Source organism: Colletotrichum paranaense (genome assembly GCF_030867605.1).
Source record: "Colletotrichum paranaense strain IMI 384185 chromosome Unknown Scaffold_10.1, whole genome shotgun sequence".
NCBI classification, from domain to species: Eukaryota; Fungi; Ascomycota; class Sordariomycetes; order Glomerellales; family Glomerellaceae; genus Colletotrichum; species Colletotrichum paranaense.
In genome coordinates this window covers 1,688,913-1,703,113 of record NW_026848968.1, presented here as the reverse complement: position 1 = coordinate 1,703,113, position 14,201 = coordinate 1,688,913, and the positions used below count along the sequence as shown (strand labels likewise).

The following is a 14,201-nucleotide window of genomic DNA, read 5'->3' as shown; positions in this document are numbered from 1 at the left end:
GCCTCGGCAACTAATCCAGGCAGGTGACAGACCTTCTTCTTCAGACAACTTTTGGTGGTTAGCGCCGAGTGTTTAGGCCACATTAACTTTTACTACTATTCCACGAAAGTCGTTACAAGGGCCCAGCACGGTAAATTTGGCGGAGTTCAAACCTTCAGACTAAGGTACCAGTCGTAGTCTACGATCTCGATCGAGCGATTGAGACCCGAGCGCTCGCACCTTTTGGCTCATCCGTGTACCACGCTTGCTATTGTTGGAGTTCGATCAAGGTTGATGAGATAGCCGCTTCAGTTCCGACCGAACATCTGCCCGTTCTCGCGAGTTAGACTTTAATAGCTGCGCCTTATCGTCTGGAAAGCGGGAAACCTGCTTCCGGACTCCTTCAAATGGTCGATTTGGCGGTTGAATGATTGACAGCTGAACTCTGACGGAGCTGATTGACGTCGCAATTGTTTGAAACCTTTTGCAGCAGTGGTTTCGCGATTCCGTTTCCAAGACTCGGTCAATTCGATCCTTGAACGGCCCAAACCTTCTCAATCTCAGCTGGGCTCTCTCCAGTCAAGGTAGTTATCTAGATGTAGCATGTTGTTGTCAGTCATGTCAACAGCGACTAGAAACGCGATTGGATCTTTTTTTTGGTGGAGAATCAATCAAGGAAGTTCTTGAGACTGGAATAGCCGCAAGTGAAGTCTGACTGTAGCAACCAATTGCATTTCCACTCTTCCGTAAATATCCATTTTCCATGGAATGTGACGTTCTCAAGTTTGTGTAACTTCCGCTTGAAATCCTTCTTTGCCTCTTTTCCGTGATCATTGGACTATCCAGCATCAAGAAACTTTGGCAAGAGCTGCTGCTAAATTAGTATAGAAAGGACCGAATCTGGTAACGCCTTGTTCATGAACAGTCCTGAATCTATTAGGAATCATCGTGTTATCACTCAACTGCGGATGTCAATCCATAATCAACAACATCAAAGTCAAGTTATTAGTATGGATACAATGCAAGACCAGATACAACCTATCGCCATAGTTGGCTTGAACCTCAAGTTCCCTGGAGACGCTACTTCGGCGGAATCCTTCTGGGAGATGCTTGAGAATGCAAGGAACGCATCAAGCAAGGTGCCCTCAACCCGCTTCAACGTCGATGCATTCTATCATCCAGACCCTAACCGTCTCGACAGTGTGAGTTATTGCCTTTGATTCAACGTACGTGGCCAACATCTGATTGCTCTGGAAACCAGATGCGTGTTCAAAACGCCCACTTCATGAAAGAAGATCCGCGGGCCTTTGATGCTGCCTTTTTCAACATGTCGCCAGCAGAAGCATCCATCTTAGATCCCCAACAGCGCGGGCTCCTCGAGGGCACATATCACACCTTTGAAAATGGTATGAGCCGATAGATGTTCTTGATCAAGGCATGAATCACTAATCGAGAATTTATGGAATCATACAGCCGGATTAGCAATGGAGAGAGTTGCTGGTTCCCGCACCTCAGTTTTCTGCGCCTCTTTCGGCCGCGATAGTGATGCCATAGTGGCCCGAGATCCAGAGTTCCAATCCCGGTACCAAGCAACGTCTTCAGGGTCGTCTATGTTGTCAAACCGCATCAGTCATTTCTTTGACCTCCGAGGCCCATCTTTGACGGTTGACACCGCATGCTCCAGCGGACTGTACGCCCTTCACCTAGCGTGTCAGAGCATACTCAACGGGGAGTCCGACATGAGCCTAGTCTGTGGCTCCAATACCTATCTCACTCCCGAGTGCATGAGTTTCCCCTTGAGCAACGCCGGCTTTCTATCTCCGGATGGCCGATCCTATAGCTTTGACCACAAAGCCAACGGTTACGCTCGTGGAGAGGGATACGCATTCGTTCTTCTCAAGCCGTTGTCCAAAGCTCTGGCGGACGGAGACATTATTCGATCAGTGATCCGTGCCACAGGCGCAAATCAAGACGGGCGGACGCCGAGTATCACCCAGCCCAGTGCTGCCGCTCAGGTTGAGCTCATTCGGAGAACTTATGCTTCTGGAGGACTGGACCTTTCCGAGACCGAGTACGTGGAAGCTCACGGAACCGGCACACCAGTCGGTGATCCAATCGAGGTTTCCGCGATTGGAGAGGTTTTCAGACCTCATAGATCTAGCCCGCTCTGGATTGGGTCTGTGAAGAGCAATATTGGCCATCTCGAGGGTGCTAGTGGCCTGGCGGGTTTGCTCAAGACAGTCTTCTCGCTCGAGAGAGCCATTATACCTCCCATTGCGGACTTTGAAAAGGTGAACCCAGCAATCGACGTCAATGCGCTAGGCGTTCAGTTTCCAACGCGCTCTACGGCTTGGCCTGCCACTCCTTCTGGGATCCGCCGGGCTTCAGTAAGCTCGTTCGGATATGGCGGATCTAATGCACATGTCGTATTGGATGATGCATACAACTATCTTCGGATCCGAGGCCTTACTGGAAACCACCTATCCGTGGCCAAGTCGAATGACTCTTACAAGCCATGTGTTGCGAACAGCAGCACCTCAGTTGGAACAGTCGAAGATCAGGCCCCAGGCGCCGGCATCTCTGATTCTGTTTCAGATGTTTCTGATGATAGTGGTGTCATCATTGGCTCTGAAGACGATGCTGAACATAGCTCCATCTCGCTTCTCACATTCTCAGCCGCCGATGAGGACGGTCCACGAAGACAGGCCTCGGCGTTGCAAGATCACGTCGCTACCCAGCGAATGTCGCGAAAGAGAGCACAGAGAGTTTTCCTTGCCGACCTAGCCTACACACTCTCTCAGAAGAGCATACTCAACTGGAGAGCATTTGCAGTGGTCAAGTCGGAAGCGAACATCGGCAACAACCTCGCAGAGATCCTCTCCCCCATTACGTCAGTCTTGTCATCGAAGAGGCCAGAGCTCAATTTCGTCTTCACAGGCCAGGGAGCTCAGTACCCGCGCATGGGTCTCAAGCTGATGCGTTACGAAGTATTCCGGCAGAGTCTGATGGACTGCGACGAGTATCTGCGGTCTCTTGGTTGCGAATGGTCCGTCCTCACAGAGCTTCGGAAGGCCCCGGGATCGTCCAGAATTCAAAAGCCTGAAATTTCACAGCCCCTTTGTACCGCTCTACAGATTGCCACTGTCGACCTTCTCCGAAACTGGGATATCATACCACAATCCGTATGCGGCCACTCATCGGGTGAAATCGCGGCAGCATATTGTGCTGGAGCCCTTGGTCGCCAGTCTAGCTGGAAGATTGCATACTTTCGAGGCGTCTTGGCAGGTCGATTGGCATCTGATGCATCTCGGAGCAAGACGACGATGATGTCTGTTGGCCTCGGCGAGGCAGCCGTACGCCCCTATCTTTCAAACAGGCTCTCGATAGCTTGTATCAATAGTCCAGCCAATGTGACGATTTCAGGGCCGACTAAAGAGATCCAGCTCCTGTTTGAGAGACTGGAGAAGGAAGAGATCTTCGTTAAAAGACTTCCTGTTGATGTTGGATATCACTCTCCGGCCATGGAAGTTGTCGCAGCAGAGTATCAAGATCGAATCCGTGATATCGGCGCACCTACTGGCTTAGCCGCCGAGAGGTTACGCAAGGAGTCTCTCGTATCTCTCTACTCCTCAACCGAGGGAAACCTCACATCTTTTGAGGCTGTGACGAACCCTTCGTATTGGGTAAAGAACCTTGTCTCTCCAGTTCTCTTCTCAGGTGCCCTCGAAGCCATGACCGGATCGAAACATGGAGGGCAACACTTCCTCGTAGAAATCGGTCCGCAGTCAGCTCTCAGACGACCTGTGCAAGATACATTGACTCCTCACCTCGGCAATAAGGCTGCTAAGAAATGGCAGTACGTCAGCGTATTGAAGCCCAACGTCGATGATGATCGATCATTGATGGAGGCTCTCGGCAGTCTCTGGGCAGCAGGCATCCCGATTTCTTTGTCCAAGCCAAACCAGGAGTCGACTCAAATATCGCGGAAACCGAAGATTCTGGTGGACCTCCCTTCATACCCCTTCAATCGGTCTCGGGAGTTCTGGGAGGAGAGCAGGCTTAGTCGCAACTACGCAAAGCGTCCGTGCCGTAGGCATGCTCTTCTAGGCATCAGAGACCGTGACTGGAATCCCGAAGAGGGAAGTTGGAGGCACTTGATCCGATCCCAAGAGAACCCTTGGATCCTGGATCATGCCTTGAACGGCTCACCGCTGTATCCCGGCTCGGGTATGCTTGTCATGGCCATCGAAGCCGCCCGTCAACTTGCCACACCAGTTGAAAATCGCATCCGCGGCTATCAGCTAGACAACGTACGCTTTTTGAGAGCCATTGATGTAGACGACTCAGAGCGCGGCACAGAAGCAAAGATTGTGATGCGGCGCCGTCGACAGGCCACCAACACAAGCGGACAACAGCTCTGTTACGACTGGCGGGTTTTTGGGACCAATGGCGACGACTGGAACGAATGCGCTTATGGAAGCATCAAAGTCGAACTTGAACCGGAGCAAGCCTTGGGATCCGAACAGGCCGCCGCTTCTGAGGCACGTCGGTCCCGCTTCGAGACGTCTATCAAAGAGCAACTTCAGGCAGACGTCGACAAATGCCGTCTGGTCGTGCACCCCAGCCAATTGTACAAGAACATGTCCCAGCGATCAGGCTTCGGTTACGGACCGTACTTCCAGTTGCTGAAGAACATTTCTTACGATAGGGAAGGTCATGCTACAGCCATGCTGTCAGCGAGAGATTACACTTCAAGCATGCCGTACGCTGGAGAAGACCCGTGCGTGGTTCATCCGAGCACGTTGGACGCAGTTTGTCACCTTCAGATGGTCGCCCTATCTCAAGGTGGATGGAACGCCGTCCCTACGATGATGTTCTCGCACCTGCGAAAGTTATGGGTGTCGCAAAAACTGTTCGTGGCACCTGGGAACCCCCAGCTGCGAGTTGCAACTCGAGAGACTATGCGCGCTTTCCGAGAAGCTGAGTGCAGGACACTGGTCACCTTTGCCGATTCCAATGAGCCCGTTCTCGTCCTGGATGGTCAGCGGGGTACAGCCATCACAAGTCTCAAGTCAGCCGACACAGCTGCTACTTCACAAGGCGATTCGGGCCAGAAGTTCTATGGTCTCGATTACAAACCCGACCTGTCTCTCCTGACTGTAGATGCCAAGAGTCGCTACTTCGCGGCTGCGTTCAAAGAGGATACTCGATGCCGCGCCCCTCCGAGAGAGCTCATCGATCGTGCCGATGCTATTGCTCTGCACTTCATCGAGGCGGCTCTGGAGCAAATTGACAAGGATGATAAGCCGCTGCAATTCGATAATCACCTGGCTCGGTATGTCAAGTGGATGCGGCGCGTGCACTTGAATCGGGATACATGGACGCTAGAGTCCCGGGGCCTAAGTCACCTGCGTATCGAGGATATATTGGATGAAGCCGAAGGCGAGCCTACGCAGAGACTTACCAAGAAGGTTGGCGAGCATCTGCACAGCATCCTCAAAGGAGAAGTAAACGCGCTCCAGGTCATATTCGAGGGCAATTTGGCCAACGAATTTTATCACTCTGACATCTTTGCAACGAATAATAGCAAGATGGGAGCGTACATCAACGTCCTAGCCCACGCGAATCCAAAACTTCGTTTGTTGGAAGTCGGAGCTGGAACCGGGAGCTCGACCGGCCGGATTCTCCCTTACCTGGCTGCGCAAGGGGTTGAAGGTGGTCCTCCAGAGGCTGTACGCTTCGGTGAATACTGCTACACAGACATCTCGGCTGGTTTCTTCGAAAAGGCGCGCGAGCGTTTCTCCTACGCGGCAAGCCACATGACGTTCAAGAAGTTGGATCTTGAGAAGCATCCCAACGTACAAGGGTTCGCCGAAGGGACTTATGATGTCGTCGTTGCAGGCAATGTGTTGCATGCCACAAGCGACTTGATACAGACACTTCGGTATGTCAGAGGTCTTCTACGGCCTGGCGGTGTGCTTGTACTGGGCGAAACAGTCAACCTGGACAACGTCCGTGATGGCCTCATTTTTGGCCTGTTGCCTGGCTGGTGGCTACGTGAGGGACAGTGGTGGTCTACCAATAAAGAGTACCAAGACCAAGGCCCCCTTCTGACGGAAGAGCAATGGACCACGGTTCTCAAGGAGGCTGGTTTCCCGGGAATCCAAATGGCTTTCCGCGACCATGAACAAAAGCCACATCACCGAGTCTCTATCATCATAACTACCCGCCCGGAGAATGAGAGCCTCTTAAGCCAACCGTCCAGAGTCGAGCCACCCTACAGGATCATCATGGACCCTACCTCAGCGATCCAAACCTCTGTGGCCGAGTCGCTCCGAAGCCACCTTGTCTCAGGCTCTCAGCCTGGGGGGGCAGACATATCCAGCATAGTGGACATTTCATCAGGAGATACCAAATTGAACGGAGATGACGCAGTCATCAGCTTGTTAGAGCTCGATGCTTCAGTATTATCATCCGTCGCCGCAAAGGAGTTCGAAGCCATCAAGAAGATTTCCCTTGATACCAGGTTCACGCTTTGGTTAACTTATGGAGGAGCTCCAAAGGCCACCAATCCCGCAGCCGAGGTCGCCATCGGATTCGGTCGGAGTGTCTGTTCAGAGAGAGGAGACCAAGGCTTCGTGACTTTGAACTTGTCCTACCGGCCTGAGACCCCTACGGCTGTCACTAGCGCCGTCGACAGTATCGTGCGTGTTGTTGAGAGATTGCACAACGTTTCTTGCCCTGGTACCGACAACGAGTCCGAGTTCTCGGTAGACAATGGCTTGATCTGCATTCCTCGCCTTATGCCTACACCTCATATAGATCAAGCGCTTTCCATCAAGCAAAGTGGCGACAGGCTCAAGTCGTTCACATTCAACAGGGATGGTCCGAAGCCGCACATCAGTATCACTATTGAAACCCCTGGGCTTCTTGATACCATCTTCTACGCAGAGAACGCCGAGGCGGACAAGGAGCTCCAGGCGGGTGACATTGAGATCGAAGTCAAGGCAACCAGCATGAACTTCAAGGATGTCATGATTGCTCTGGGGCAGATTCCTGGGCGAAGCTTTGGATTTGACGGCGCTGGCGTTGTCTCTAGAGTCTCGCGGGAGAGTAATCTTTGCCCAGGCGACTCGGTGTTGTTCTGCAGCTCTACTGGAGGAGGCTTCGGAACATTTGTGCGCTGTCCTGAACTGCAAACAGAGAAGCTCCCTACAGGCATGTCTTTCCAAGTAGCTGCCGCAATTCCGGCTGTGTGGTCTACAGTGGTGTACTCTCTCGACCACATTGCACGTCTCAGCCGTGGTGAGACTGTTCTCATCCACGCAGCCGCTGGAGGTGTCGGACAGGCAGCTGTGCAACTTGCTCAGTTGCGGGGTGCCAAAGTCTTTGCGACCGTGGGAAGTCAGACGAAGCGTGAGCTTGTCAAGAAGCTCTTTGGACTCTCGGACGACCAAATCTTTAACAGCCGTGATGAAACTTTTGCCCAAGATGTGCTTCACGCCACGGAAGGCCGAGGCGTGGATGTGGTTCTCAACTCACTAGGCGGCGAGCTCCTTCGTCAGTCTTGGGAATGCATCGCACCCTTCGGTCGCTTCATCGACATTGGCAAAGCGGACATCATCGCTAACAATACTTTGCCGATGGGACCATTTAATCGAAATGTGACGTTCTCTGCGGTTGATCTAGTCGTAGTTCATGAAGAGGCAAAGCCTCTCATGAAGAAGATCCTGCAGGATGTCACGAGGCTGTTCGAGGAGAACCCTCACCTACACGAACCCAAGCCGCTTCACGTATTCTCACCTTCAAAGCTCGAGGATGCAATGCGCTTCCTCCAGGGCGGGAAGAATACAGGCAAAGTCATCATCGACTACGCTTCCGCGACCGACACAGTAGAGTACCGACCTTCGCAGCTTCAGCACGGGTACAACTTCGACGCGAATGCCACGTACGTTATCAGCGGCGGCCTGGGTGGACTTGGTCGTGAGATTGCTCGGTGGATGGTCTCGCGCGGGGCCCGGAACCTACTTCTCCTCTCCTCACGTGGTGTCGCAGGACGACCAGACGCTCTCAAGCTTATTCAAGAACTCGAAGCCACCGATGGAGTCACAGTGCTCGCGCCGACGTGTAACGTTGTCGACCGGGGAGCGGTCGAGGATACCCTCCTGAAGGCATCACGAGAGCTTCCACCGATCAAGGGCTGCATACAGGCCGCCATGGTACTCCGCGATGACATGCTTGCCAAGATGTCTCATTCGATGTTCCATGAGACTCTCGGTCCTAAGCGCGCTGGATCATGGAATTTGCACCAGCTCCTGCCCGATGACATGGACTTCTTCGTCTTGCTCTCGTCATTCTGTGGCATCATGGGCAATCGTGGACAGAGCAACTATGCAGCTGGAAACGCATTCGAGGATGCTCTCGCGCGTCATCGAGTGGCACAAGGCCTCAAGGGCGTCTCGGTCGACTTGGTGCTCGTCGCTGAGGCCGGTTGGGCCAATGTCAACTATGAGTCCGTGACGCAGAGCCTCCGCGCCGGTCATGACAATCTCACACAGGCGCAGCTGATGGAGTTGCTTGATTTGCTCTGCGACCCAAGCTACGACTGCGCAAAGCCTGGCGCAGCTCAGATCGTCAATATGGTGGACAGCGCGGCGGACCTGGCGCGCATGACACAACAAGGGCTCTTGGATTGGATGCAGAAGCCCATGTTCAGCAATCTTCTCCGTATGGGCGAGACCGAGGCTAGTGGCAATAGCCGTGGGGCCGGTGGAGGCAATGGTGATGGAAGCGACGACGTCAACCGGCTGGCTTTGGTGAAAGCGGCGCCTGACTTGTCGACGGCCAGCGAGATCGTAACACAGGGTCTCGTACAAAAGCTGGCCAAGTCGCTGTCTGTGCCGATTGAGACGCTTGACGTCGGGAAACCGGCGTACGTTGTTGGTGTTGATTCCTTGATTGCGGTTGAGGTTCGGTATTGGTTCATGAAACAGCTCCTTGTTGAGGTGCCTGTATTCGAGATTCTCAAGAACCAGAGTATCACGGATCTGTGTCAGCAGGTGGCTTCCAAGGTTCTGCAAAGCAGCTCGAAGTAAACTTCCGTATCTTAAGATAGCTGAATGGGGATGAGCGTAATGACTGTCGACTCATCTCAATCTGACCTGTACCAATCTCAACCGATCAAAATCGCCTTTCTCAATGGACGTCGAGTAGGATATCATGACAATCTATCTCTCTGAATCGCAACACCAGCTGCTCACAGCCACTTGCTATTGATCCCGGATATACGGCCAATCCTGGGAACCTCTCATTCTTAATGAGGATTGGTCAAAGACGGCAAAGTAAGACGACGAGAAGACCTTCCTAATTAGGTACTCGGGTCCGCTGGAACACTCATGGTCCTCCTACGCCGCGAAACATCACCAGTCGCCTCATAAAAGACAGGTTTGATCTCATATTGCGACTGAGGCTAAAGGCGTCGATTGCTTAAAGCTCACTTGAAACTTGCCAGAGCGCGATAAGCCAGCCAATATGACTCGGCGTCTCATCGAACGACCAGCCAAGATCTACTCTGCGTCTCTGGGTGGCTCTTTCAGGCCAATTTACACCGGCACGGACTCCGAACTGCCCGTTAGCATCTTCAAGAAAACAACTCTCACCATCATCACCACCTCCCTTCTCATCCCCGGCGACGGCGAACCCATCAAAGATGCCGCTCTCGTCATATCATCAAAGCTCATCGCCTGGGTCGGCCCGCAGTCGACAATCCCTAAAGAGTACACCGGCTCTCCTCACAAGTCCTACTCCACCCCATACCTGATGCCCGGTCTCTGGGACTGTCACGCTCACTTTGGGGGAGAGTCTCCCGACGCAGGATCCAATGGCGATCCCTACCAGGTCTTTATCACAGAGCACCCCGCGGCATCCGGCGCCCGTCTCACGCGCATGTGCTGGCTGGCCCTGCAGCGAGGATACACGTCCCTCCGCGATGTGGCTGGCATGGGCTGCGAGATCTCCCGCGCCATCGAAGATGGATCCATTGTGGGACCCAACGTCTACAGCTCCGGCGCGTGTATCAGCCAGCTGGCTGGCCACGGTGACATCTTCTCTCTCCCGGCTGGAGATGTGCTGTTGAACTTAGGCGTGTCGCAAGTCACTGCAGGACACTTTGGCACTGCAACGAGCATGATCGTGGACGGCGTTGATGAGTGTCGCCGCGCCGTCCGATTGCAAATTCGGCGAGGGGCAAAGTGCATCAAGGTCATGGCATCTGGCGGCGTGATGTCTCGTGACGATAATCCGCTCTACGCGCAGTTTAGTCCTGCGGAACTCGAGACGATCGTGGAAGAGGCAAACAGACAAAATCGCGTGGTCGCGGCGCATGTCCATGGCAAGCCCGGCATCATGGCTGCCATCAAGGCTGGCGTCACGACGTTGGAGCATGTCTCATTTGCCGACCGCGAGTGCATCGATCTCATCAAGGAGAAGGGCATCATATACATTGCCACACGTCTCGTCATGGACTTGCTGCTCGGCACCGGAGGGAAGGGGATCCCACCTACAGCTTGGGAGAAGGTGAAGCTGTGTGCCACGAATCACTTGGCGGCATACAAGATGGCCATCGAGGCTGGTATTCCGATTGCCCTAGGTACAGACACCGGACCCGGGTTCAACATGGCAATGGAGTTGGAGGCGGCCGTGAAGGCAGGAATGAGCAATCTGGAGGCTATCAAAGCGGCGACCGCGAATGGACCGCTCAGCGTGGGTGGACAAGCGCCGAAGACAGGACAGCTCAAGGCTGGTTATGAGGCAGATGTTCTTGGTCTGTTGGAGAACCCGGTGGAAGACATCAGGGTGCTGCAAAAGATTGAGAATGTCGCCTGGGTCTGGAAAGGAGGTTCTCTCTTCAAAGGGCCCGGTGTTGGACCCTGGGGTGAGGATCCTAGTTCCTTTGACGAATGGTCTGCGGCCACATACATTCGTTCATAGTGCCCCGATGATGCCTTCTTTGGCCTTTTTCTAATCTCCGTTCTGTTTTGCTTCTTCATGAAGCTGGCAAAGCTTTAGTTGTGTGTGCTAATGCGTATATTGATGACTTCAAAATCTCCTGGAAAAGACGCGATTCTTTTGGTCGTGTTAACCGTTGGTTTCCTCAAAGCCCGTTGTAGTCCAAACCCATGGAGGAACGCTTTAGGTTTTCCGCAACTTGATCCGAGTTGTTGAGTTGTGATATGGTCTTTGACCTTTCCAGCAAGTAGCCCAGGTAGCTTTCAAGCCGAGCCTAAGGCTCGATAATGACGGATATCCATGTTTGAAGATCCCAGAATCTTTGACATCGAGACAAAGACATCACCTGCTCCAGCTTCGTCGTCCATCTATCGTCGGGCCTCTGTTTGAAGCCAAGATCCAACTCGATATCTCTCCAAGGGGGTGCCCGAAGTCATAGTTAAAAAGGCCTCGTCATCGCTCCATCTAGATGATAGCGCCTTCTTCCTCATCTCAACCTCATCTCAACCTCATCCAAATTATTATCATTCTCACTCCCACCCATGAATCTTTCATCTGAAATACAAAGCACCGCATCCAGCATGTCCCCGAGACCAGAAGATACGCTCGGTGATCTCGACCTCTATCCCGCGAGCTACTTCGTGCCCATCCGCCACGGCGGCCAACGCCCGGTCAAAGTCGCAGGCTACACCCTCAGAGCGCTCGCCGAAACCTGCTGCAGCGAAGAGAGATACAATGCCGCCCCTGAATCTCTCATGAGCATCATCCACATTTTCCACGAAGAGATTGAGTTGCTCCGAATTGGCGGGTCGCCTGCTACTAAGCCAGCTGAGCAAGGCTATCTCAACGGCTGGCAAGATGCCTTTTCAACGGTCATCGGCGTTCTAAACTATTGCATCGTCAAGCCGGTGTCTCAGTCTTCCCCTAACGCTCGCCCCGAGACGCCGCAACAGCTTGATCGCCCTTTGCATTCTCTCAGGGTGAAGAAGTTGGCAGAGACGTACGCATGCCGTCCGCTTCTGAGTCTGGAAAGCCTAGAACAGGCTCCCGATGATGTCGAAGGCAAGGGACCGGTGACACCTGATGGAATTGATATTCGCCAGGGAGATAGTGCCGCCCGCTGGCTGGAGTTCATCGCCGGCGACGAGTATCGTCTCCCAAAGAAGCACTCATCTCTGGATATCCCCTCCACCGAAACTAACGGCTCGGGCGTCAGCACGCCCTCAACGACAAGCAGCGGCTGCTCGGCCCAGAACCTCCTCTCGTTCCCATGCAGCCAGGATACCGAGAGATTCGCCATGGCCGAAGAGAACCAACTGATCCCCGATGCTTCGGAACTCATCCGCGGCATCGACACCATCCAGATCCTGCTCCACTACGAGCGACAATGCCGCATCTCGGAGCGCAGAATCGCAGCGGAGCTGATCAAGTCGAGCGTCCTCCGCCGGGCCATCTTTCAAGACCGTATCGGCCGCGTGCACACGTCCGAGGGTGCGAATGGCAGTCGCAAGAAAGGTGTTGAGGATAGCATCAACGATCCGTTCTTTGGTCAGACGATGTACGAGAAGGCTGTGGGACAGGTGAAGTCGCTTTTCCGACGCTGGGGTGGTACAGCCTGGCAAGATGATACAGAGACGGAGGCAGACACGGAGACTGATACCGATACTGACCTCAAGGAAGCAAGTACGCAAGCTGTTGAAGAGCGCACTGGCTCGACTAGTGAGAGTCTCGTGGGAGAGTACGGCTATGTCGAGTCCAGCCTTGCATGCCTCAACCCGGATTCAGATCTCTCGTTTCCAGTGGTGCCGGACCCTTCGTACCAGCTGGGATATCAGGGAACAGAAGCTTGGGTGCCACATGTACAAGCCCCCATTTACCAAAGCTTGTTCATGAGATCGCCGTACTTGACGCCAAAGTCTGGAATCTCATGTGATACATCTAACCTTCTCTCATCATCCGAATACCGCCCGCTGCCTAGTCAATCGTATCTCATGCTAGAAGCAAACAGCCCCAAGGACGCCTGTGATCTACTCTCATCCTCACAAGACTCGCTGGCGAACATTGAGTAGGTACCCGCTTCCAGGGAACGAGAACAGCTCAGGCTCAGAAAGTCACCATTCCTTGAATATTATGGCTCACACTACCCAAAGAAAGATCTCGGAGAAGCCAGTCATAGGGCACCACTCGCGGCCTCGCGGTCTCAAGGAACGTCAGCAGAGCCAGATTGTCCTGCAAGTTCCACACTTCCTCAACCTCCTTCCGAACCCTGGACCGTCGTGTGTCAATGTAAGGGATGTCAGGAACGGGCTTCTCGCGATCAGGTTTGAACGATGGTCATGCTGATTTTGGGGGGTATCAAATTTCGTATGTATTTGGGCTAGGTTGTTGGGTGGTACTTTAATTAGACTTGTGAGATTGTTAGTTGGATGATTTTTCCAGGAATGCAGTAGACTGGTTTACTCACGAAGCATGGCCATGACTGCTCCTTCTGAATCTTTTCTCCTGTTGCCCGTGAAGTGCCCCTCAACGCCATTCCGGGCTTTCACATCCCTCAACCTTGCTCTCGTATCTTCACCCAACGTCTATGCAATGGTCTCCGTCTCCATATCTCCCTCCTCGGGCTTCTCGGCAGTCTCCTCAACATCTGTAACAATCAAAGTCAGCTTCGGTCGCCACTTACTTCAAGCGTCTCATTCCGCCCCAAAGTCTTTTCCATAGTAGCACGAGGAGCACTCACCCTGCATGACAACCTCTCCCTCAGCCTCCATCTTCCTCCTCATCGCATGGGCAATCTTCTTCTCCATCTTCTTGGCCTTCTTCTTGCTCATGGGCGCGTTGGGACCGCTGGTGGCCATCAGACCGGGCCTCGCGCCGCGCATGGTGTCCGTCCTCGCGATCTTGTGCTTGTTCGCCTCGGACTTCTTACGGCGGGCAATCTTGGCGCCGAGGGCCTTGTTGGCCAGGCGGTTCTTGGAGGGACCGTTGGGGTTCTTGACTGACGGCATGGTGGCGGTGGTCTTTGGTGTCGTCGAAAGGATTGGGAATTCGACGTAGGGAGAGGGAGAGGAGAGACGGTGTCGAAGACGGAATGTCAAAACTGGGCAGCGGATGCAATGCGATGGAGCGTCGCTCTAGGATTTTTTAAAGTGGGGCACGGGGCGGGATGCAGGGTCGGGGTCCAGGCCTACCCCGCTAAGGTGAGGTCACCCCTCGCC

At 53.6% G+C, this 14,201-nt stretch overlaps 4 protein-coding genes across 4 annotated transcripts; 3 read left to right on the top strand and 1 right to left on the bottom strand.

The window, feature by feature from the left end:
• Positions 1-998: 998 nt before the first annotated feature.
• Positions 999-9,074, top strand: CPAR01_12266 (KR domain-containing protein; the record flags this gene model as incomplete). The annotated part of the gene is made up of 3 exons (XM_060496523.1): positions 999-1,181; positions 1,241-1,385; positions 1,453-9,074. 3 exons carry the CDS (start codon positions 999-1,001, stop codon positions 9,072-9,074), a joined length of 7,950 nt encoding a protein of 2,649 aa, XP_060345308.1.
• Positions 9,075-9,510: 436 nt separating this feature from the next.
• Positions 9,511-10,968, top strand: CPAR01_12265 (amidohydrolase; the record flags this gene model as incomplete). Its single annotated transcript, XM_060496522.1, has 1 exon — positions 9,511-10,968. One exon carries the CDS (start codon positions 9,511-9,513, stop codon positions 10,966-10,968), a length of 1,458 nt encoding a protein of 485 aa, XP_060345307.1.
• A 599-nt stretch (positions 10,969-11,567) lies between these two features.
• Positions 11,568-13,055, top strand: CPAR01_12264 (uncharacterized protein; the record flags this gene model as incomplete). Its single annotated transcript, XM_060496521.1, has 1 exon — positions 11,568-13,055. One exon carries the CDS (start codon positions 11,568-11,570, stop codon positions 13,053-13,055), a length of 1,488 nt encoding a protein of 495 aa, XP_060345306.1.
• Positions 13,056-13,568: 513 nt separating this feature from the next.
• On the bottom strand, positions 13,569-13,991 carry CPAR01_12263 (uncharacterized protein; the record flags this gene model as incomplete). The annotated part of the gene is made up of 2 exons (XM_060496520.1): positions 13,569-13,630; positions 13,724-13,991. 2 exons carry the CDS (start codon positions 13,989-13,991, stop codon positions 13,569-13,571), a joined length of 330 nt encoding a protein of 109 aa, XP_060345305.1.
• Between the last annotated feature and the right edge of the window lie 210 nt (positions 13,992-14,201).